Here is a 23,682-nt window from a genome sequence, read left to right as displayed (position 1 = left end):
TTAGGAGACTAATTCCATTCAATCGTCCTTTCATTTTTTTTATATTAATCTTTCAAAATGCACCGTAAAACTCTCCTTTGTATTGCGCCCTTGAAGTATGCGCCCTTGAAGTATGCTTATCCCTTATTGCTTACAAGTATTTTTGAAATAATTTTCTATAGAAAGTCTTCATTATGCAACTCTGAATGGAAGAAAAAAGAAAAATCAATTGACACCTTCAAAGAAAAAGCTTTAAGAGATGTTCTTGGATGGTGACGGGTGATGGAATCTCCAATGTTGCTTTTTAGAAAGATTAACCAACAAAATCTCATCAGAGAGATTTCCAATGCATCAAAAGCCGTCCAAATTAGAAGAATGTGAACAAATTACTGAAAAATATACTGATTAAGAAAAAATGGATGTATCTAACAGTTGCAAATTTTTCAGTTTAGCTACCAAGACTGACTTCAGGTGTATACTTTGGTTTGAAAAATATAATCTACACCTAGGAGAATCAACAAGCTTGGGTCAGATCATCCCCCTTCTCTTGGACCGGAAAAGATGGGGTTACTTTACCCGGTTAAACTACTGAAGATGTAAATTGAAAAGACGGGGCTGATTGGCCCGAAGATTGGAATGTTTCAGGGTAGTATTGAATAGTTTCCACTCCATCAGGATTAGATGGTTTTCAGTCCAAGATCATGTAGTTAACTGTTCTGTGTGTACTCTGTAAAATGGATATGATGAGATTGCTAAGGAAAATCAATTTTAAGACAAGGGCCAGCCATGAGTTATCAACAGGTGACAAAACTAGGAGAAAACATGAAAATTGCATAATAGAATTAAAAATCTAGTTGCTAGAGGAAGAATTAGGGACCGAGTTTATAACCTATAAGAGGACACCCATTAATAAGTAGATGTAGGAAGAAAAGTGTGGTTGAGGAGAAAAAAATGAATGCATCTCTTGTCCTCAGTGACATCAAAAGATCTGGATACCATGTACCATAACAGGAAAATCACTTAGGAAGCTGACCAATTTGTACTGCTACACAAAGTAGAAACCAAAACTAGCATGTTGCATATGAAATTTTCATAATGATGGTAATCTACAAACAACAAATTAGTAGATTTTGCTGATTAATCTAGTCTCTTAATTGCCCTCGTGTAGGCCACACTTGTAGAAGGCTTTGCTCACCAGCTAGTCTTCTCCATCATGGACCTTGGTGATTGATTGGCCCCCCATGGTTCTACAATTGAGATTCAAAACCATAACAATGTAGTGACAGAAAAAATTCTTAAATAAAAGATGGATTTGCGCCCAGGCAAGAACCATGCAAACTATATATAATTGAAAAAAGAAATAGAAACATAAAAAACAATCCCAGTATCTATGGTTGGCTTATAATTATCATTTACACATTGAAATAAGCATTGCAAAGCAATGCTTCTCATTATGGGCATTGTGGATGTCCGATGCTCCATAATGTGGCATCATAATGCTCAGCTTTGGTCAGTCCAATAATTGCACGATAAAGACAGTTACATGATGTCACATGATCCCTCTATTCTCTCAACTTTCTCCTACTAACTGGCTAAAAAACTGTGCAACTACCAATCTGCTTAATAACATCTGTATAATAACATAAAATCAAAGTCTGCCAATTCAGCACGATAGTGCAAAATACTAAGGAATGAATTATAACATGATTCATATTGAATTGGTTGCATGAGGTTAGTTGTTTTCATTACAGTCATAAAGGAATGAGAAATTAAATTCATCATTTCATTGTTGGGAACACTGTAACAGAATTTAATGAATCGCCATTTTCAAGAACCAGCAGCCCAAAGAAATTATATACAAATGCACAAGACCAAAGGAATCACAGGAGTAGGGCTAGCATGATCGGACTTTAGATAGTGGAAGCCTGTTGGATGCAGGTGAGTAATATGCCAAAAGCAAAATAAGTAATATGTTGCCAAATATTACCTTCCAGACATAGGTGAGTAGGATCAAACTCTAAGCCCCAGTGTTGTAGCTGCTTGGGATGGTGCCACCAATAAGGCTCGGGTCTACTTCTAAATAAATTAGCCCTTGAATTTTAGCTAATATCTGCATCAAGAAAACAAGCACTCAAGTATTTGTTGTGCATATTGTTTAATTTGAATACTGAAAATCAAATAGCTAAAGTATTAGAAGGAAAGAAAGAGATAAACACAATCTCAAATTACTCCTCTTGATCACTTCCAAGAACAATGCCACAATTTGTGAGATGAATAAGATTCTTGCAAGGCAGTTTTAGTTTTGGTTCTGGCCAGTTTGTGGACTTCCCATGTTAGTAGTTTTAGTGGTTTTGGAAGTTTTGCTCCAAGTCCCAGATAAATTGAGAATATTTGTTCTTGAAAAATAGAAGAAAATAAAATTAGCAAAGCAATTAGATAAGAATTTTGTATTTAGTATCATATAGATTCCTCAATTGTAATTCCGCAATCTTAAGCTAAAGCTATTATTGCATAAGAGTGACTGTGAACATGTTATACTATATATAATATAAAATCTCCTTGAACTTCATATGTCAGAAAGTTCATGATATACCAATTATAAAGCCTTGTACTACCTAACACATGCAAATATTTTTCTTCATTTTTCTTGCAGAACTTACAACTACATCAAATCCTTAGAACTTCAAAGTGCCTACTTAATTATATGTATGCAGTTCAAGAATGCTATTTATTTTACATGAAACAAATATTGTATTCTTGAAACATCTCGGATCTAATTGTTCAAATTAGTCTTTATAATATGCTTCTAATACCTTGTCCCATCAAGGTCATATTCATTACCTATCTTATTTTTAACTCGGGAAAAAGAAAGAAAAATGAATGAAAATTATACTACATAGCCTCTGTACTTAAACAAAGCAATGAATCCAATATAGTTATATACACCAAAATCATAATTAAAAAAAGCATCCATAGCTAGTTTATCAACTCTGGTTAAAATTAGACAAAACCACAGAAATCAATAAATTTCAGCCAAAATTAATAAAAAAATAAAATAACAGTTAAAAGATTACTGCAAATTAGTAGGATGTTTAGGAACGTACATGCTACTCTCTACCAAAATTGGCATCACTTTATTTAAGTTTGGGCATGATCATACATATAGAAGCATAAGCCCAAATTTGGACTTTTGTGCATATTCATAGGTTGAGAAAAATATATGTAGCATCCCTAATAAGATGGAACACTAATTATGAATGTCAAATTAATTTTCCAAATATTTTATATTTAAAATATTTTTCAAATAAAAAACATTAAAAAAATATTTAAATATTATAAAATTATGAAAAATTAGTATCATGTATAGATAATTTAGAAGTATTTTTTTAAATTAGAAAACTGATTTTTAATTATATAAAAATTTTACTAATTTTTAAATAATTAATTAGATAATGATAATCTAAGATTAAAATGTATCTAGCATCTTTGGTAGATTCTATAATATTTTGAATAAAAAAATTAGATATTTTCTAATTAAATATCAATTTATTATATAAGATTTATTAAAAAATAACAAAGTCTAAAAATCATTAAAAATTTGTATTACATATGGATAATCCAAAGTGCTTTCTAGATTAATTTGGTGAGTTTTTAATCATAATGTAATTTCACTAATTTTCAAATAATTAATTAGCTAATTGGTAATTAGTATTAAAACATTTGATATGTCCGTAAACTTGGAGAGATGGATCTAGCAACGAAGAAGAAGCCAGGGTATGACATTGGTTGGGATCATAGAATCATGCTTTCAAACCGACACTACTGGAGGTGCAAGTGTGGTGCGACACAAATCAAGGTAGAGAGACAACCAAGATGAAGCAACATCTGGCTGGTGGTTACCTCGACATGTCTGCTTGTCGAAAATGCCTGCAGAAGATCGCTAGCTTATGAAGAAGCACTTAGCTGATTTCAAAGTAGCCATGTAATAAGGAGCTAAGAAGAGAGAAGAGGTGGAGTACAAGACATCGAAGGCTCCATCATACCATTCCAAGGAGTCAAAGGACTATGAGGAGTCGTAATGGATGACAAGGAGGCACAAATTCAAGCTACCATGCTGGTAAGCCTAAATAACCAGTGGCAGTTGAACGAGATTGCCAGGCATAGCGCTTGATTTGGCTCCTCATAGTATGAGTTAAGCTCTGGTTCTGAGGCTAATAGGGTAGATCCAAATTATAAGACTTTCTTAGTCAGGGAGGTCGTCGGCAAAGCCAGCAGTCATATAGCATCCATGCTAGGAGCCATTGGCAACAGGAAAAGGAAAAAAATCCTCCAGAGAGATTCTGTTGGGGGCCCAATTCATGATGTAGATCCAATGGCCTTTCCCAACAGAGATTCTATTAGCAAAGCGTTGATACCATTGCATCCTGATTCCACTTCAACCACATCCCTGCACATGCGTCAGACAAAACATATTATGGTCTACCATCGCCTCCATCGAGAGCGCCGATCAGGATGTAGATCCTCCAAGGCTGAATAATAGATATGGTGAGTTTCTGGACAACAAGAAGTTAGAGAAGTGGATAGCCTTCCACCAAGCAAGTGGAGTACCTATGGTTTGACTCTTTTATATGATGGTTGGACATGTTCCAACAGGCAGAGCATCATTAATTTTTTGTCATATTAAGAAACATAAATTTTTCACAAGTCAATAGATGCTTTGGATTAGATACATGATGCTCATTACATCTTTAGATTGATAGAGGAAGTTATAGACTAGGTAGGAGAGTAGAATATCGTGTAGGTGGTCATAGATAACTAGCCACAATATAGAGCTTCTGGGGAGATTCTAATGTAGCGGTGACCACATATTTTCTAGACCTCATATGTTGTGCACTACATTGATCTTATATTGATGGATATAAGGAAGATTCATAGAGTCAACCAGGTCGTCCAGATAGCCCAATCTATTACTAAATTCATATACATCCACACAAGGATATGGCTTTGAAAAGGAACTACACAGAGGGTGAGATACTGAGGCTAGCAGTCACCTGTTTTGCTACAAATTATATTGCACTTGATAGCATTCTAGAGAAGAAAGCTAGCCTATATCAAATGTTCGCCAGTGTCGAAAGAGTCACGTGGAGTCCTTGGTGACAAGCTAGTACTTTTAGTAGTGGACAAAAAAATTTTTGAAGGCTACCAAGCCCTTATACTAAGTGCTAAAGGCTGTGGATAGCAAGACCAAAATAGGCTTCCTCTACCATATGATGATAGTTGCCAAGGTCCAGATCCGACAGGCAGACCCCAAGCATGCGCTGGAGTACATTCATATCATTGGGCAAAGTGGGATTATTAGATGCATGGGGATCTACATCTACTAGGTAATGTTCATTCACATACTTGTTAATTATATGACTGTATCAATGTTATACTAAACCAATTGCAAAATGCATTGAGAACCTACTATCTGAACTCAAAGTTCTAGCACAACATCCTGGGAATAGATATGGACAAGGAACTTCCATCCACCCTATGCAATGTCATCCATAAGATGGAGCCTGATTAGGAAGTTGCTTCCTAGTGTATAGAAGAGATTAGTTAAGTGGAGTGGTATATGGGAATTTTAAGTCAACTCGTGTAAATCGTTGAACATATCAATTTGGCACTATATTCTACATGTCTTCTCCATAGAGAAAAATATTTAGGGAGGACTCCTACAACTTCAGCGATAAGAAGATATAGTAAGCAAAGACCGCATGAGTCCAAGTCAAGATCTACCGAACCGACCCGAACCGACGGTTCAGGCCTCCCAACAAACCACTCCGAACCTGTCCGAACCGAGCGGTTCACACCAGTTCGAATAGATTCAGGTCCCCTCCCCTATTTTAAGTGATGGGAAGGCCTAAGAAGGCTTCCCGAAGGCCATTTAAGTGAAGTGAAGCCTTCTCAGAATCTTCCTTTTTATTTTTCTCAAATTACCCCTCTCAATGATTCAAGGACTCGAAGCCTTCTCAGGCTCTTTCTTTTTATTTTTCTCATATCACCCCCCTCATTCACTCAAAATATCCTGATTTCAATGATTCAAAGAGAATCCAACCCAAAATAAGGTACCATACCTCTCTCCGATCTCAATTCCTCCTATTTTTTGAATTTATGATATTTAAACATATTTTTAAATTTAAAAATTGTTAAAAATATATAAATATTACAAAAAATATGAAAAACTAGTACTATGTATTAGATATGTCGAAAGTACTTCTAAAGTAGAAAACATATTTTTTCATTGTAACAAAATTTTACTTTTTTTAAATAATTAATAAACTGACATGCTTGATAAACCTACAGAAATGAATCCATCAAGTAAAAAGAAGGATCTAGAGAGTGACATTCGTTGGGATCATGGACAAATGCTCTCGAGTTGGCACTATTAGAGATGCAATTGGTGCAAGACAAAATTCAAGAAGGGATAACCAGGTTGAAGCAACACCTTACCGGTGGTTATTCCGACATATTTATCAGAAATATGCCCACAGAAGATCCGACAGCTGATGAAGAAGCACCTCACTGATTTCAAAGTAGTGAAGAAAAGAGTTGCCAAGAAGAATGTGAAGGTAGACCGTCGAGCGGTAGAGCTATCTTTCTATCACTTTAGAGTGTCGGAGGCATTCGCTCCAAATGGTGAAGCACAGATCCAGGCTATCACTCCAACAAGCCTGGAAGACCAGTGGTAATAGAATAAGGTGACCAGGCATAGAGCTCAATTTGGGCCATCACACAAATCGGGCTCTAATTCTGCAACTAGTAGGGCAGATCCAAAGTTCAAAAAAATCTTAGTTACGGAGGCCATCAATAGAGACGGTGGCTATGTTGCATCTATGCTGAGGATTTTTGGCAGCAAAAAAAAGTCCTCTAGAGAGATTCCATCAAGAGCCACTATCTACGATTTAGATTTACATGCCTTCCTAGAAAAAATTCGAAGTAGCAGAGGATTGACGCCATGCTAAAAAAGGATTAAAAAAAGATATATGGTGAGCAATTGAATCCTGATTCCACTTCAGCCACATTCCAGCGAATGTGAAAGACAACACGTACTATAGGTCTGCCATTTTCTCCATACAGGCTACCAATCTCGCTGTCGATTCTCCAGGACTGAAAGCCGTCTATGGTGAGTGTTGCCTAGCAATGCAGTCGAAGAGGGGGATGAATTGGATTTTTCAAAAACATTAGCTAACAATGCAGCATATTAAATGCTTAACAAATAAATATTGATTTCAACAAATAAACTTTAAGTAAATATGCAGAAAATTAAAGCAAGAAAACAAGGCAAAAAAGAGATTTATAGTGATTCGGTGCCAACCTTGCACCTACATCCACTCTTCAAGACTTTCTTCTTGAGAATTTCACTATAATCTAAACCCAGATTACAGCCTAGTTGTTTTCGGGTTCACAACCGAACCTAGTTGATTTTTTCAGATCAATCAACCAAAATCTACAACTTAATATTTTCCGGATTTACAATCAACCTAGTTGATTTTTCAGAAAATTAATTAAAATCTTCTCCTGAAGTTATCCTAGGCTCAACACAATTCAATTTCAAGTTTGGATGGACCTTTTCTCAACTTTCAATGAATATGGCTCCAAAACAATAAATACACAATAGTAAATAGAGCTAGACTCTGTTAGTTAACTTTGAATGCTCTTGAAGGCGCTTTACCAATTCTTTGATGTTGAAGATATGAACTTTCAACTCACAATAAAAGCTCTTAAATGATATTCTCTTTGAAGCTCTCTTTTTTACTCTTTCTTGCTCTAATGGATTTATCTTTGTGGTGCTTGAGTTTGTTGTTTCCTTTGGTGTTCCGAAACATGCATACTCTTTGAAGAAGGTTGAAATACTTTCCTAGCTGTTAAGTAATAGAGTCGTTGAGAGAGGAAGACAGTTGTTTAGACTTGCAGAAAAACTAACCATTACAGTTGTTAGGCATAGAGAAGTCGACTCACTATTTTCTAGGGTCGCCTCGAGATTTTCAGAACTTGCTTCTGCTTTTGCTGCGCTCTGTCTTTCGTCTATAGCACTTGTAAAGCCGGCTCTTTCAGTTCAGAGGTCGACTCGTCAGATGACTGAAGTTGACTTATTGCTTTCAGAAGTCGACTCTTCAACGGACTAAGTTTCACTGTCCTGTCTTTCAACTGTGGTTGTTCAAAGGTCGACTCGACTGTTTCTGGGGTGACCTAGTTTGACTGGAGTCGGCTCATAAATTTCATGTATCGACTCGCCAATGCGATGATTTTCTCAGCTTTCTGTCTTTTCTCTACGACCATTCAAGGGTCATCTTGTATCTTTCTTGGGTCGACTCTTGTTCGACCTAAGTTGGCTCGAGTATTTCATGAGTCGACTCATTGATTTAATAATTTATTGACTTTTTGTCTATCTTCTAAGACTGTTCTAGAATCGACTCGCAATCTGTTGGAGTCGATTTGTGAAAGTTCATCAGCCATCAACAATGTGCCAAGATCAACTCGTTACAAGCTTGGGGTCGACTATTCGGGTAGCCCAAAATAAAAATTTTGTCTTATGTTTTGAGCTTCCAAGGAATGTTTTCATAGCTTTTGGAGTTCGCTTCTTGATGTGGAGTTTTAGATGAATGATCTTCATTTGACAGTGGCTGAAGACTTTCTTCTTATTTTCTGAAATTAATTAATTAAACTCAAAGCAATAGATTAGTCAACTTTTGACTCAACTATTTTGCATCATCAAAATCAACCATTTCGGATCGACTGTGAGCTTCTTGACAACAATAAGGAGCTAGAAAAGTGGATTGCCACATAGCAGAATAAGTAGCCCACATATGGACTGACGATGATGATGGTTGGACCAATCCTGCCAGGCAGAGCATTATCAACTTCTTGATATAATGTGATACGAAGATTTTCTTCCAGAAGTTAGTTGATGTTTCTGATCAAGTGTACGATACCATGTACATCCTCAGATTGATGGAGATGATAAATCGATATGAGAGGAGAATGTCGTACAAGTCATCATTAATAATAGGCCACAATATAAGGTCATCAGAGAGATTTTGACGGAGCAGTGACTACATATTTTCTGGATCTTGTGCTATATATTGTATCGATCTTATCTTGCACATTGCGAAGATTCGTAGGATGCAGCAGACTGAAGACAGACCAAATCATCACCAGATATATTTATAACCACACATGAGTCCTTTCACTATGATACAATTTGTTACTAACTACATTACACTTAATAGCATCCCTAAGAGAAAGCAGGCCTACATCAGCCATTTGTCAGCATCGAGTGGCAGGAGAGCAAATTTACAAGGGCCGACACCGAGGGGAGCATTGTGCAGGACCTGGCGATGAGGTAGACATTCTGCAATGCACCTAAAAGATAGCGAAGACTATCAAGCCATTGTTGAAAGTACTTTGAATCATGGACTGCGAGAGATAACCCAGATGGGCTTCCTGTAACATATAATGAAAAGGACAGAATCATATCAGGGAGGCCAATCCAAAGCATGCTCAAGACTATATCGACATCATTAAACGGCGGTGGGACTACCAAATGGATAGTAACTTGCATCTAACAAGTAAGAAAGAACATTGAAAATTAGACTGCTCCTATACCTGTATAATTTTACTAAAACAATTATGAACTCTAACTGCAACTTACTACCTAAACCTGAGGTATCAGTACACCGTACTTGAATCGATATAGACGACGAACTTCTGCTTACTCTATGTAATGTGATCTACAACATGGAGCCTGATTCAGAAATCACAACTCTATATCTAAAAGAGGTAAGTTAACTTAAATGGCATGCGTAAATTAACTCGTGTCTTCAATAATAAGCATATTATAACATGATTTTTTCACAAACAAAAATACTTAGGAATGACACTAACAGCTTTGGAGTCATGGTAGCTATCAACAATAAGAAAAGTATGAATCCAAATATATTATATATCAATGATAACTATTTTCTAACATTAGTTATTAATATGATACTATCTTATATATAATTTTTTTTAATCATTTTGTAGCTGAATGGTGAATTCATTTTGGTTTGTCCGCAAAAAATATTAAGTGACTAGCTATCTGGATCTTCTCACAAATGGTTGCTTCGAGTGGCTGTGGGCGCAGCTAGTCCACCTTAGCCCTTATCCACAGCAAACAAAAAAACCGTTTAACATAGAAACGCCTCAACGACCTTGTATATATTCACTACAATTTGAGATTGAGGCTGAAGTGCATTCAGAAGAAAGTGGAGCTGAAGTACACGGATCCCATCCACAACACTTGTGTTGATGATGAGAATGATCCTATGATCGGATGGCTTATGGGCCAACAGCAGAAGTCAAAACTTGATAAGTCAGGATTGCCTTGATAATCGGCCAATTTTGTAGCTAGCGAGTCTAGCGTGGATGCAACGCAATAGGCAGATCACAACATTCTACGCATACTTTCAATTGCTCAGCCACAACCACAAGGTTCACTTGGGAGCTGATCATCACATGACTCTTTATCTGAGACATCCTTCAGAGATATGATAGAAAGTTGCTTAGATGATGCCATCACGCTAACTAGTCGACTCAATTAAGAGGATGATATCCATCCTCCTAGCATAGCCAGGTAGAGAGGTTCATGAAGAAAAAGCAGGCAGCTGCTCAGCGTAGCAAAAAAAAATGAAAAGACAATTGAGCCCCGATGGAGGGCATGGAGGAGTTAGTTCACTCAGATTTAGAGACCAAGAAAAGCAATGATGACAGCTCTGCTGATCATAGATCTGGTGGACAAGGAGTGGAGGACATGAGACCATCGTGTATGAGACAGGCGCAACACAGTCTTCAATTCACTAGTGAGACCCAGTTTATGCATATATCACATAGGATAGAAACTACGGTACACTAGCTAGTAGAGCCTGCAAAGATATATTGCATATAGGAGACGGAGTCCTTGAGATCGTTCAAGAGGACGCGATGTAGCTATGATGACCTCACATATGGAGTAGGATCCATAGATGTATCAGATTCCGAGTCGTATGTTGGATATTATCGGAATTCAAAAGTTGGAGACAACGAAATCCATAGTTAAGCAAAATAAAAATAATATTTATATGCAATTCATTGAAGACAAGAAAATGACAAAAATTGAAATTTTACATCACAGTAGTAAATAAGCGTAATTACCATTTAATATGAGTCAGTGATGATGTTGGAACATCCTCATATGAGTAGGTATCGTAAGGGGTCTTCTCTTTTGCTCCAATCTCTTGAGCAAATATATTCACTTGCATTTGATATGAGCTCTTCCAATCAAAAAAATTACTGATCATTAAAGGATTAATAAATGTTGAAAAATGTAAGATAGGGAACATGAACGCACCATAGAATTCATGCTTCGAGAATGTAGAGTCAAGCAGTTCTACTCCAAAAAATAACGCTGCAAAAATTAACAACCTCAAAACATGTAAGTAGCATATAGAACAAACAGAATATAAAGAATCTATGTAGGCAGACAAACTAATTCAGAAAACAATCATATATTATTCGGCATACTCGTCGACAACTGAACAAAATCTGATGCAGGTCCAGGGTGTGATTCTTACAAGTTACAACAAAATTGTGGTCAAGTGTTGTCAGAATATACATAAACAAGTAACGCTGGTTTGACATGATAGAGTTATAAAAAATTTAAGAAAAAGGCACGAAGTGGTGTTACACATTTGTAAATCCTAGACTTGCCGCAGCATAGTGGCTTGGCCAATTTGGAATATCTGCTCATGTAAATAAAGTTACAAATCATGAATTTTTTCAAGGTGGGGCGGGAAGGGAATATCTAGGTATACATTCCAATTGAGTGGACTGACTGTGATCTAACCATAACATACTTGATTGGCCTAGGCAATATTGTTTAACAAGTTTAGGTATAGTCCCTTACTACCAAGCATAAGAGGCTGTATGTGCACATCATACTACCATCAACCTAGCTTATAGTAGAAATGATATTGCTCTATTCAAAAACAAGTTACACCAGAAAAGTTTTGACATATTTCTCAAATTGAGAGCAAAGAATACAACAGAGTAAAAGGGTTAAAAAAATCTGGGACCATGTCAATAAAAGCCAATGTTGATTAGTGTTGCTGATATAAACTCGGAGGGGGGAAAAAGAGCCAAAAACCAATAAATTAGTATTAATTAGATTTGAAAGCAAACCCAGTATGTATGCTAGTACTCATCTAATACAACAAAATTCAAGTTCTCAAGAAGTACATGTTAGCATTTTCAGTATAAAAACTAGATGAACTAAGGTTTGAAGTAACAACACTGATGCCTGTGTAGCACAGTAAAAGTGAGGTGCACAACATGTGCCCCTATGGCTCCATACCAGGGGGCACAACAATACTGGCACCTTATGGTAGGCTACAATGCAGCCAGTTTGGACTGGTACTTAAAATCCTTGGCATGAACAGTCAACCTTTTTACTGTTTGAAGGCAGATAATAAAATGAGACAATCTGGATAATTAGCTCACAGAAAACAAGGCTTTGGCTAACCCAATTTCCTTTATAAAAGTGCAAAGTGCTATAAAAAGACTGATACATAGAAGATCATTTAACCACTGCAGCATCTATCCTCATAACAGTACAGAGTATATTAAATGTCAGAACAATTTTAACAATTTAAATTCAGACTCTAATTTACATCAATAAATGTCTAATCAAAGCATAATTCAGGTGGAATCCACAATATGGATACAAGTTCTACTTTAATATCTGGTCATAGGAAACGCTTTTTTATTTTATGCCGCACACAGTATGCAGCTTTCTAGCTTGCATGTGCAAATTTCAGACATCACATAAATAGAGAGAAAATAAATATACAAAAACATGCATCATTTTTTACACATTAATTAGATATAACTTTGTAATAAGCATGAACTTCTATTGGGTTCATAAATATCTGAATCTTACACAGTTTATCTGCATAAACATTTAGTGAGAATGTACTTCCTGGAATAGGTATTCTGCATAACTAACAACATGGATTCATGGGAATGAATTATTTGAGTATTATCAACACCATGACCTTACTAGAAGTAATTATGAAAAATATTAGGTGGACTACATGGGATAGCTGATGTGGCATACCATTCTCATCAGTATGACAATAGCTGGGCATATACAAGACATTATTCTTCGAAACCCAGCTAATGTCATGCTGATGAACAAAAGTGATGGCTTGTGAAATGTCCCATGAACTTGTCAAATTAGCAGAATCCATAAATGACACTCTATAAGTAAAAAAAGTAAGATTAATATGAAATATGCCACAGTAAGGCATACCATACCTCCAAAATGCCAGGGTTAATATTAAGAACTGAAAGCATCTCAGTTTGATGGTCAAGGCCCCACAATTTCCCTATGATGAACAAAATAAATCGATCAGTATTTTGCCCCAAAGGCAATTTCCTGCAAGTTCAGCTAGCAGAAGAAAAGTGGTGAAACATTAGTTATAGAAATTTGGAAATGTGTCCGCTTAGAATGCCAATTTGAATTAACAATCAAGGAAAAACGAAGACATGTTTTTTCAAGAATGAGAAGAAAATTAACAAATTTGCAGCCTAAAAATAACTTTTGTGTTCTAGAGACAAGTGTTCCATGCATGAAAATTTCTAGTGAGTGCAAAACACAAAGGAAAAGAGAAGCCAAAGAAGGGGGAGCCCAAAGAGAACATCAGCAAAGCACAAATAAAGAGTAAAGTACCATACCTGACCTACAATATCGTACTCATCTTATCATCTTTAATGCATTTACAAGCAAAATGATGCATGCTAATATCAGAGGCAAGGACCCGTGCATCAATCTATAGCAAACACCATACCATACATCCTGAAGCATTTATCACGTTCCCAAGTAATAACATTGGGACTGGGGTGCATCCCACCATGGCTTCTCCACTAGTCCATATTGGTTCATATTAACTTCTATAAATCACTCTGATATCCATGATAGGTTTCCTATATGAAGCAATATGAATCTATACCCTGATCTACAAATTGAAAATGATCATAAAGCAAACTTGCCATTGTCTCCAAGTTAAAAACTAATGTTACTCTAGGATTTCTCTGAAGTGATTGGGAACTCTAACTGTCATAAATTTCTATACTGCCCGTTAGTTTAGCCATCGGACGACATTAGATGTTAATTTTCATAGCCTTTCTTTCTCTCACCGGGTCACCTAGTAGCCTTTCCATATGACCTGGCCTCCATCTCTTGGGATAAAAGCCGCATGTCCTACGAGATCCAAAAATTTCTCTCCTTTTCTCACACAAAATCCACCTGCTATCTTAAACTCACTCTACAACCTGTTGAAGATCCTACCAAGCCCCTCCCTAGGATAAACACACAAAAGACACCCACCCACCCCAAAGAATCTCCCCTCCATCTTGTATCTTTTTCACACTGATAACTTGAGATCGCTGATCTCAAGGTAGATATCTATTTATTATAAAGCACTATCTTGCAAGCTAGTGAACAAGAGAGATGATGGGGATCTTGGATATTGACAGAAATAGAATCCCATGCACAAGAGAAAGAGAGACTTTAGATCTTGCTGAAGATATTGGAATCCAATCTCGCAAGATGAGGCAAGCTTATATGGAAAGACTACCAAGTGACCTGGTGAGAAAAGAAAGGATGTAAAAATTAACATCTAAATGTGATACAATAGCTAAACCCTTAGGTGGCATAGATAACAACTCTATAAAGCTGGAGTGTTCCAATTTCTGAAATATCCAATCAAATCAAGTGCTTCCAACTTTATATTCAAAGTTAAAAAATGGAAATTGAAGAAGCCTTTCCATGAAAGCATTACTAGTTTGATTATCCAGAGTCCTTTATAATGGCATGGAGATTATTGCAGAGCATGGTACGCCGTACCAGCCAGTACCAATGCATACTGTACCGGTACAGAACTAGTACATAGTACGGGGGACGTAAACAAGTATCGATATGAGAAACCGATTCCCGTATCAGGCATACCAACACTATATCAAGATGTTACGGTAGGGAACGAGAAACTTTGTTGTAAAGAATGTTTAGACGTGAAATTCATGGGCGATCATCAATCAAAATCAAAAAAAATTCTATGTCCCTACCATCGCATCATCAGGGTTTTCACACAAGGTTATTGGATACTTATTCTATACATAGTACATCATCCTTTATATCTGATCGGAAACTTGTATCCTGCATTCCATGTACACACAAAACTCAAAGATTCTTTTCAACCCTGAGAATAGTGAGGATTAAAATAACATTGTACTGTAGCAATGGAACCTATCGTAATGATATGTTACTACAAAACAAAGATGCACAAAATTTTGTACCATTTTGTACCTTCCATTCTAGATGTATTAATGTATAACAGTCTATACATATTCATATCAAAATTATATGATTTGGAAGTTAGGACCAAAAGAATATGTGGCAATACAAGCTCATAACCTGCTTTTCAGTTTAAACTCATGCCCATCTTGGATAGTTCTGATTCCACTCAGATTATCTGAAAAAATTCACCTTTTTCAAGATCTGAAGGCTCAATCTGTAGATTGGAAAAGTAAAGACAAAAAAATATCGTTTTTTACATCAATTGTATGTTATTACTTAAAGTAACTAATGGTATGTAGGCTGCTTAGTTCTTACAATGTTGTCGTTAAATGAAATTGTATGGTACTAAAATTATACGTACAACACCTAATAGACTCTATCATGAATTTTAAGCTTATTTTTGCCAATTAATTTGTAAATGTAGTTATAAGTTTTAGGTTGTAATGACAAATTACTTAAAATTAAGCATTCCCCATGATAGGCAATTATAATAGATATCTAGAATGATTTATGATCCTAGATTTCTAAAAAGTGATTAAAATATCTATATTTGTTTCATATGTCTATACACTAATATAAAACAATTAAAAGATATCTTCATATTCCAGTTACAAGTCCTTTTGCCAATTTGCATATCTTTAAAATGCTAGTGCATGCCAAGTGCCATATGGCCAATTATCCCCTAAATCACATGGATGTGATACAAATACTTTAACTTTATAGCAAGCAAATGCCCACTAGATAAGCACAATAATTCCCCGAGTTGGAATGTCTTCCCTCCATAACAACATAATGAAGGTGATGTTGCAATATCCTTTGTTGTAAGGACTAAATGGTCCTTCAAACTAGTAGGAATGGACTAGCATCTGGCACACTAGAGTGCCAGTGCAGGCGAAGCACTAGCATGGCTCTATATTGGCAAATCTCACACAAAGCCTTGCTATGCTGATGGTGATAGTCCATATATGTTGCAATGCTCTAGTGGAGTACATAGGCTACAAGATGTGGTACCACTAGTGGAACAACTAATTCATGACACTCTCACAAAACTGAAAATAGGAGTGTAGAACTATACATCATGGTGTTAATGGGCCAAAATAGAGTTAAATGTCATAATCTATCTAGGATTTTAGAGCTAAATTCAAGTTGAATTATGGTCAATCCAAAACAAACACAATGCTTTAAGTAGTTGACCCCACACAATCCAAGTCCCGGATAAGTCCATAAAATCTAGAAACCAATACGACATAAATTCTGGTACTTAACTGGATGCTCAATCTGATCCGAAACCAAGAAAAGGACAACCTTGCCCCTTTTTCTTATGTCTACCATTGACCATTTCAATATCCTTCAATCTCTTCACCTCTTTTTTGCATAGCATGGTATTAAACTCAATAGGAGCTTCAAGAAGAGGGAGGCACTTAAGAAATCGAAGAAAAGAGCTAGAAGAATTGGAAGATGGGAGAAGGGGACCTCTTTGGAGTTGGGATTATTGTCAGCCTCCATGTTACCATTCTCATGGATATCTCTATTGTATAAACTTGTACAGCTGCTATCTTGGGGATCTGCAAGCAAAAAGTAGTTAACGTGTTAAGGTGATTTGGTGGAGGGAAGGTGAAAGACTAGAGGTAGCAAGTGGTGATAATATTGAGGATGGTAGTGGTAGTATTAAGGTCAGGGGGAAGTTGGTGTTAAGAATTAGAGGGTTGGATGTGGGCAAACAAGTAGAGACTGCATAATTGTGGCGCATGACAAGGCTGGGTGAAAGGGAATGAGCGGAAGAGAGAAGCAAAAAAGGGTAGCTTAGAGCTATATGAAATGCCGTTTTTACCAAATAAAAAAGGGGGGGGGGGGGGGGTAGCTTACAAGGCCAATGGTTGTTCGTGTATTTGCCCAAGGGACAGGTTGAAGGAAGAGAACAGAATAGAGCTAAGGGTAACCAAGATAGATCCACATTACAGTTAGGTGGTCGGGGGATTATTCCCTAAGAAATCTGAAAATTCTTACTTGAAGTTCACTTCATGAAGTCCCATTGTTGGCCCCCCTAGAGAATTTCTCCCTTAAATGTGGACCCCCCACCTCATGCTCAATCAATTTGCCACTCTCAATGATGGGTGTTATTTGTTGAACAGATGAGTTTAAATTCCCAAGAGGACCCTTCTTAAGTTCTACTAAGTAATGCTACTAGTCTCTAGCTTAACTTTTCAACTCTTTTGGCAGCCCAATTCCTCTAAATTCTAATTTCCATGTTTTGGTGAAGTTCTAACTAGAAAATAAAATAAGATATAAGATATTATTTTTCTATAATACAACAATACTAGCAAAAATCAAAAGCATATAAAGTTAGATATGACCTTAGGCGCTAAACCAAATTCTAATCCCTACAACACATAAAGTTTTCCTCCCTCAAGAAATTGTAACATCTCCTTCCCTAGACAAATTCTCAAAACAAAATTCTCAAAATTCTATACATAAAATTTTTATAGTGTTTCCACACAACATAATATCTTTTCTCTTTGTTCAAGTTCACTCGTTCACTAAGTGTCGGTTGCATCTCCTGTATATCCTTCTTTAACCTTTTCGAAATATTTCTTAAAATTTCAAGTTTTTAGTATGTGGATGCCAGGATATGGGTATTATTTGTTGTCATTCGGACATTAGAAAATTGGGATCTTATATTTTATTTATTTCGTAATCTTTTAGGTCATATTACTAAAAGTGTAAAATTCATTCAAGTTGCTTATATGTCACTTATTATAAACTAAATATCCTCTTTATATTTTGCTCCCCACCCCTACTGAAAAAAAAGAAGAACAAACTTCCTTGCTCTAGTCTTGAGGAATATGTAGTCAGCCAAAAATACTGAAATTTTAACTTTCAATGTAAAAATTCTGTTGGTCACAACAAATTTTCTTTTGAACATATCAGAAACTATAAAAAATGCTTGCACATACTTATATTACAAGCAAAAGAAATAGAGTATGATTGTTAACTTTTGTCATGCAATAAAAAGATTTTAGACCATCACAATTTACTAAAATTTCAAAATGCAATGAATCAAATTTGATCAATTTGAGGCTTAACATAATAGAACATCCAACTAGATGGAAGTTTATCCACTAACTATCTATCTAGGATCAAATTGGGTTCACATACAACTCACATTATTAAATTGACCCAGATTGAATCAATGTGACCTAAATTGCATCTTCATTGAGTCAAAATCAAGTCACATGCATGTTTACTAAAAATTAACAACTATATAAAAGCAGAGCTAGCAAAAATATTTATTTCGAGATTCTTAACATGTACCAAAAGCGAAGTAAATTTTGTTGCAGATCTTACCTTTAGGGTGAAGGTGAGTAGGGATCGGACTTTGGGCCTTAAGGTTGCAGCTGTTTTTTATGGTGCCTGCAATAAGATCTGGAGGTCTACCTCTAAATAATTTTGCCCTTGAAATTTCAGCATCCATAAAAAGAACACAAGCTTTTAGGTGCTCATTCTGCATAATGTTTTCATTTGAATCCTGAAAAACAGATAACTAGAATATCAATTAAAAGGAAAGAAAGAGCTAGATATGTTTGACCTTTAACAAGTCCTCTTCATCAATTCGATGTGTAAAGCCACAAATGTGTTCCTAAGAATTAGATTATTGCTGACTGGTAAAGGTATGCCATGAAAATATGATATAGAAGTTGACATAAAAAACACAGAACAGATATTAGAAAACCTTTCATCAGATTTCATTATCAAAGCATAACAAATAATGTAATGCAGGCAAAAATATAAAAGAATAAAGTAAGATGTTGAGTAACTTAGTCTCCTTTAATGACTTCTTCAGGAAGTTTTCCAAAGTGGCATGCTAAAGGCACGAAGGAAAGAACATCCTTGGAATAGTTTATCAATGAAGCTTGCCCACACTAGGATGGTTTGGACACAGAATAAGGAGGAATAAAAGTATCTTGCCCACTTATTCCCCCTTTTTTCGACAATGTAATCATTTGAGCACTTGGAAATAGACAACTTTTTGGAAAAGAAAAATGGATATTAAACGAAAATGGTACACCATAAATGGTTTACTTTTTCTCAGTTTACTTTTTCTCCTCCTAACCCATTTACCCAACGTAACCTACGCATAACTTACTCCAACAAGAAGGTGGAATAATTTAACTTCCCTTTTCCCCTCCAACTTACTCTACTTAACCCAACTACTCTTGATTTATTATTCTGCTTCTAAGTGCAACCTAAGGTTTTAAACTCAGTTTCAGTTTCAGCACTGATTCCTTAGGTAGAGTTTTTGTTTCAGAAATTCGGCAATTTGACTCTGACTTTTGAAGTTTCAATTGAAAAAGTCAAAGGAATCAAAAAAACATAATGAATCAAAACATAAAAAATCTAGAAGCTATAGCCTACCATCTAATAGTTTTTTTACCATTCTAAGATCACAATTTATATGATTTGGCTACTTTTAAGCTGAATATATTGAAGCTAAATGGATTAAATATATTACATCAATGTACTAATCTATTCTGTAACATAACAAATATCAGTCAATCAAGCAAACATAACAAGTATATAATACCATAAAGTTAATTCAATATATCTATATTCAAGACGAGTTACCATTAAGAGGCAGATCACACAAAAAAAAGTGGCCATCGTTCATCACAACATGAATAGGAGTAACAATAGGAAGAACAGATTACATCTAATCCACCATCAAATTGAACCTCACCCATCATTACTATAGCATTAGAGCCATAAGGAATGGCTTAATTGTATTGTATTTACAAATTCTAGAAAACATTAAATATGCTTAATTGTTAAACTATCCAAAATAAATAAAACAACAGCTTATTCTGTTTCAGCTGAAACCACCCGAAACTGGCTAAAACCGACCGAAACCAAAAAATTCAATTAGGTCAGATCGGTATCAGCCAAGATGGATTGGTCTCAGCAGAAACTTTAAACCTTGGCCATAACAAAATACATTAATATCCTATCAGTATCCATATCCATTTAGAACAAACATGGATACACATTTTGGTATTAGACTGACACCCCCATAGCTGTAACTGATATCCACCGAAATAAAAGTGGAAATGGAAGTTGAAATAGTAATTTTTGATCTGTATTCAACCTGTTTTTATCCTATACTGCATAGTGTGTATGTTTCAATTGTTTGTTTTACCTAAAACATGCAAAACATAGCTAAGCTAAAGGAAATTACCGGTCTTTGTGAATCCAGTTTGACATAGCCAGTAATTGCATATCATTTATTTATCAACGCATGCATTTCTGAAGTTCCAACCCTAAGAATGTAAAAGTCCAGTTCTTATTGCATTATTAGTTTGTCAAGGACACCAGCAGTAATCACCATCTATCACTACGTGCATCTCACAAATTGTTTTCTTCTAAAACTTCATACAAGTGTATCTACATTTGCATGAACATAATAAAGAATTTTTTTACTCCTCTAGTATATGTTTCCTTTTTAGATAACTTTATTGGAAACTATTGCAAGCATAATGGCCCTTGCATCAAAAATCCTTCTATATACAAAAAACAACTAGGTTAGAACTCAAATAAAGTGACAAATGACCTATCTTCACTCCAAAATAATCCACATTGTGACTCAGGTAAAGCATCTATCGCCTTACCTATTACCAAGGTTTAACTATGACACACTATGACAAGTTTTTGACATAAATATATAACTAAAGGAGAAAGAAAAGAATTACTAGTACTCAGTATATGGTCAAATGACCAAGGCTTTAGTAACAAACTTTTTTCTTTTCCTAATAAAAATTAAGGGGGTTACGCCTTGCCTAGCCCCCTGGATATAGATGGGATTTGAATCCAGGTAACTAGGCACCACAACCCAATGACTTACGAACTAGACGAGTTGGCAGTTATATAAATGTAACAAAACCCTAAACATCTATATAGTTCATAGTCCATGAATGCAAGGAAGTGTGCTTATATATGCAAGATAAAACTCTGTTATTATACTTCCGCAAAAGTGTATGACACCATTTGTCCATGAAGACGTTAGTGAAAGGCTATTTTCAAGGGCTAAATTAAAATGGTTTCCATTGTTCAATAATGTGTCAATAGTGGTCCAAGTATAAATGGTTTCTACAAATGCTTTAGGGTTAAAATATGCTTAAAGGCGTCAAAACAGCAAACTGAGTCATGATTATGTAATATGACCTTAAACATGTATGTTAAGGAGAATCCAGTCAAGGGATTCTATAAACTCAACCATTGAACAATTTAAGACTTGGATGACTAAAAATTCAGATCAGGTGATTCTTGTACAATCTGATCCATATTAATCAATAGATCATAGTATTTCGGTTCATCCAATCTGACTAAACCTGCATCTTGAAAACATTTGGCAAGTCTTAGACCACAAAACGAACTAAGTCATGCACCTTCAAACAATCAATGCATGAACTGATCTTAAATTATCATTTTGTACCTGAGAAATGATCTTTTTTCTTCAGAAATCAAATCTAATAATACCTATCAAGATCTTCCATGTATAAGATTTGTGAAAAAAAACTTGACAAACCAGTATAGATACTTCATAAATCTACATTAGCTTTTCCTTCACTGCTTGTGCTACTTGCAGCAAACATCCATTTTACTATTTTGATGGGTAAATACTACTATTTTATCACAAACTTTCCAAAATCCAACCAAATCTTCAAGAAAACATTGGTATAAAGCTTGATCCTTATAGATACAAAGATTTTATACTTGGTAACGATTCGCCACCTTTTGTCTCCAAATTTGGGATGGTAAAGCGCCACAGCCAGAACTCCGGATGCTGAATTTTTCAATTTCCATATATATTCTGGAAAAATATACAGTTAAATCAGCCAATCCATATAACATTTGTTACAGTTGATGGAAGATCTGGTTATAACAAGTGCGAATAAGAGTAAAATTTTCTTTTTTCCGAGAAAAAAGAGAGGAAAAAGAGACCATCCACATCAAACGAAATCCAGACCTGCCTCTTTGGGGGAACTGGACCGATTTAGTCCTCACCTTCCACTCGTTCTTCTCCTCCTCCCAGTTATTTTTCTGGATCTAAGGAACAATAATGGGATCACGTTGCCCCTCGCTGGAGATTTCGATCCTTCAAAGAACCCTAGCCTGCCTTCTTTGTGTCGATCAACAGCGGCAATTGAACAATTTATCGTTCTGTGTGTTTCCACAGGCGGAAATCAGTGGGTCGCCTGTGAGGGGAAACGTGGAATGCACCTGGACATCAAACCGTCTCATCCATATGGGCACACCGAAATCCTAACATCTGCTTTAAGTATTTTGCCATATGGATGGATGTGACCTCATTAAACAAGTTATACTGTACTTTTGATTTACTATTTATATTTTTATAGTAGCCAATTTTTGTAACACTATAAGAAATGATACATTTAGAGGGCGTATGGTATGATATAATTATTCCAAAATCAATACATATGGTTGCACAGTAGTGATCCTAAGTGATTCTAAATCACCCACATTTCTTAAATCACTGTCCAACTCAATAATGGGATACTCTATTTTGAGATTTGCTATTCAAGATCACTCTTAGGCTGAAATATGAAAACAAAAAATATCCCTCAGTCCAACGAAAAAATTGGTATATCAATATACCATTAATATATTATATCAAAATTATATATATTATATTATATTATATTTATGATATATTATATTATAATAGATTATTAATCATATTATTGTCATATTTTATTCAATGATAATTTTAAACTACAGTAAAAATATATTATTGTACTTTATATTTATATACTGAAGTTAGTTAATATATTACTACTATTTGTTTTATTTTTTAATAAAAAATAAATATTAGTATTAAAAATAGAATATTATAATTATAAATAAAAATACTAATTATATAATAAGAATTAATATTTTATTAAAAATTAATAATTTATAGAACTAATAAATATATTTTATGGAATATATTAATAAATATAGTAATATTTTATATAATAAATTTTATATGATTAATAAATATATTTTATTAATATATGTCCTTCTAACACATTTATAGTTAACAATTATAAAACACACCGACAATCATCATTTATAAATTATAATTATTTTATTACATCTTAGTGTATTAATTGAAGAAATAGTAATTATGTCTACTATCTTCTTCTACGTAACGAGAAAAGTTGGAGTCTATCCTCGTGAGGTTGGCCTCTAATAAGTGAAGCCTCATTTTTTAGTAGATTTTTTGTATGTATACC

At 35.1% G+C, this 23,682-nt stretch overlaps 1 protein-coding gene across 13 annotated transcripts; it reads right to left on the bottom strand.

The window, feature by feature from the left end:
• Positions 1-916: 916 nt before the first annotated feature.
• LOC103724200 (uncharacterized) lies at positions 917-22,747 on the bottom strand. Of its 13 annotated transcripts, XM_088719850.2 has the most exons (10): positions 22,413-22,742; positions 22,160-22,256; positions 18,740-18,920; positions 16,868-16,959; positions 13,354-13,424; positions 11,390-11,446; positions 11,194-11,312; positions 6,475-7,158; positions 1,967-2,089; positions 917-1,226 (listed from the first exon to the last, which is right to left on the bottom strand). In XM_088719850.2, exons 2-6 carry the CDS (start codon positions 22,247-22,249, stop codon positions 11,419-11,421), a joined length of 462 nt encoding a protein of 153 aa, XP_088575976.2. In that variant the 5' UTR covers positions 22,250-22,256; positions 22,413-22,742; the 3' UTR covers positions 917-1,226; positions 1,967-2,089; positions 6,475-7,158; positions 11,194-11,312; positions 11,390-11,418. The 13 variants fall into 13 exon arrangements, 12 of the variants coding, with proteins under 12 accessions (XP_088575976.2, XP_038989821.3, XP_088575975.2 ...); XM_039133893.3 differs by lacking the exon at positions 6,475-7,158 and having other exon boundaries at positions 22,451-22,747; XM_088719849.2 differs by lacking the exon at positions 6,475-7,158.
• Positions 22,748-23,682: the final 935 nt, after the last annotated feature.

The sequence above is a fragment of the Phoenix dactylifera genome, chromosome 4, assembly GCF_051530095.1.
Source record: "Phoenix dactylifera cultivar Ajwa chromosome 4, Ajwa_hap1_PhDact_Kaust_v1.1, whole genome shotgun sequence".
Classification (NCBI taxonomy): domain Eukaryota; kingdom Viridiplantae; phylum Streptophyta; class Magnoliopsida; order Arecales; family Arecaceae; genus Phoenix; species Phoenix dactylifera.
Note: the sequence above shows the minus strand (reverse complement) of the source record. Positions and strands in the feature narration are given on the sequence as shown.

Bases quoted from the DNA above. Each gene is read 5' to 3' on its own strand.
- LOC103724200 (XM_039133893.3), bottom strand. From the start codon at position 22,249: ATGGAAATTGAAAAATTCAGCATCCGGAGTTCTGGCTGTGGCGCTTTA. The intron at 18,921-22,159 runs GTATAAAATCTT...TCTGTTTTTCAG, and splicing joins AGGTGGCGAATCGTTACCAA to GATTCAAATGAAAACATTAT. The intron at 11,447-13,353 runs GTATGGTATGCC...TAATTTTTGCAG, and splicing joins TTAACCCTGGCATTTTGGAG to CGTTATTTTTTGGAGTAGAA.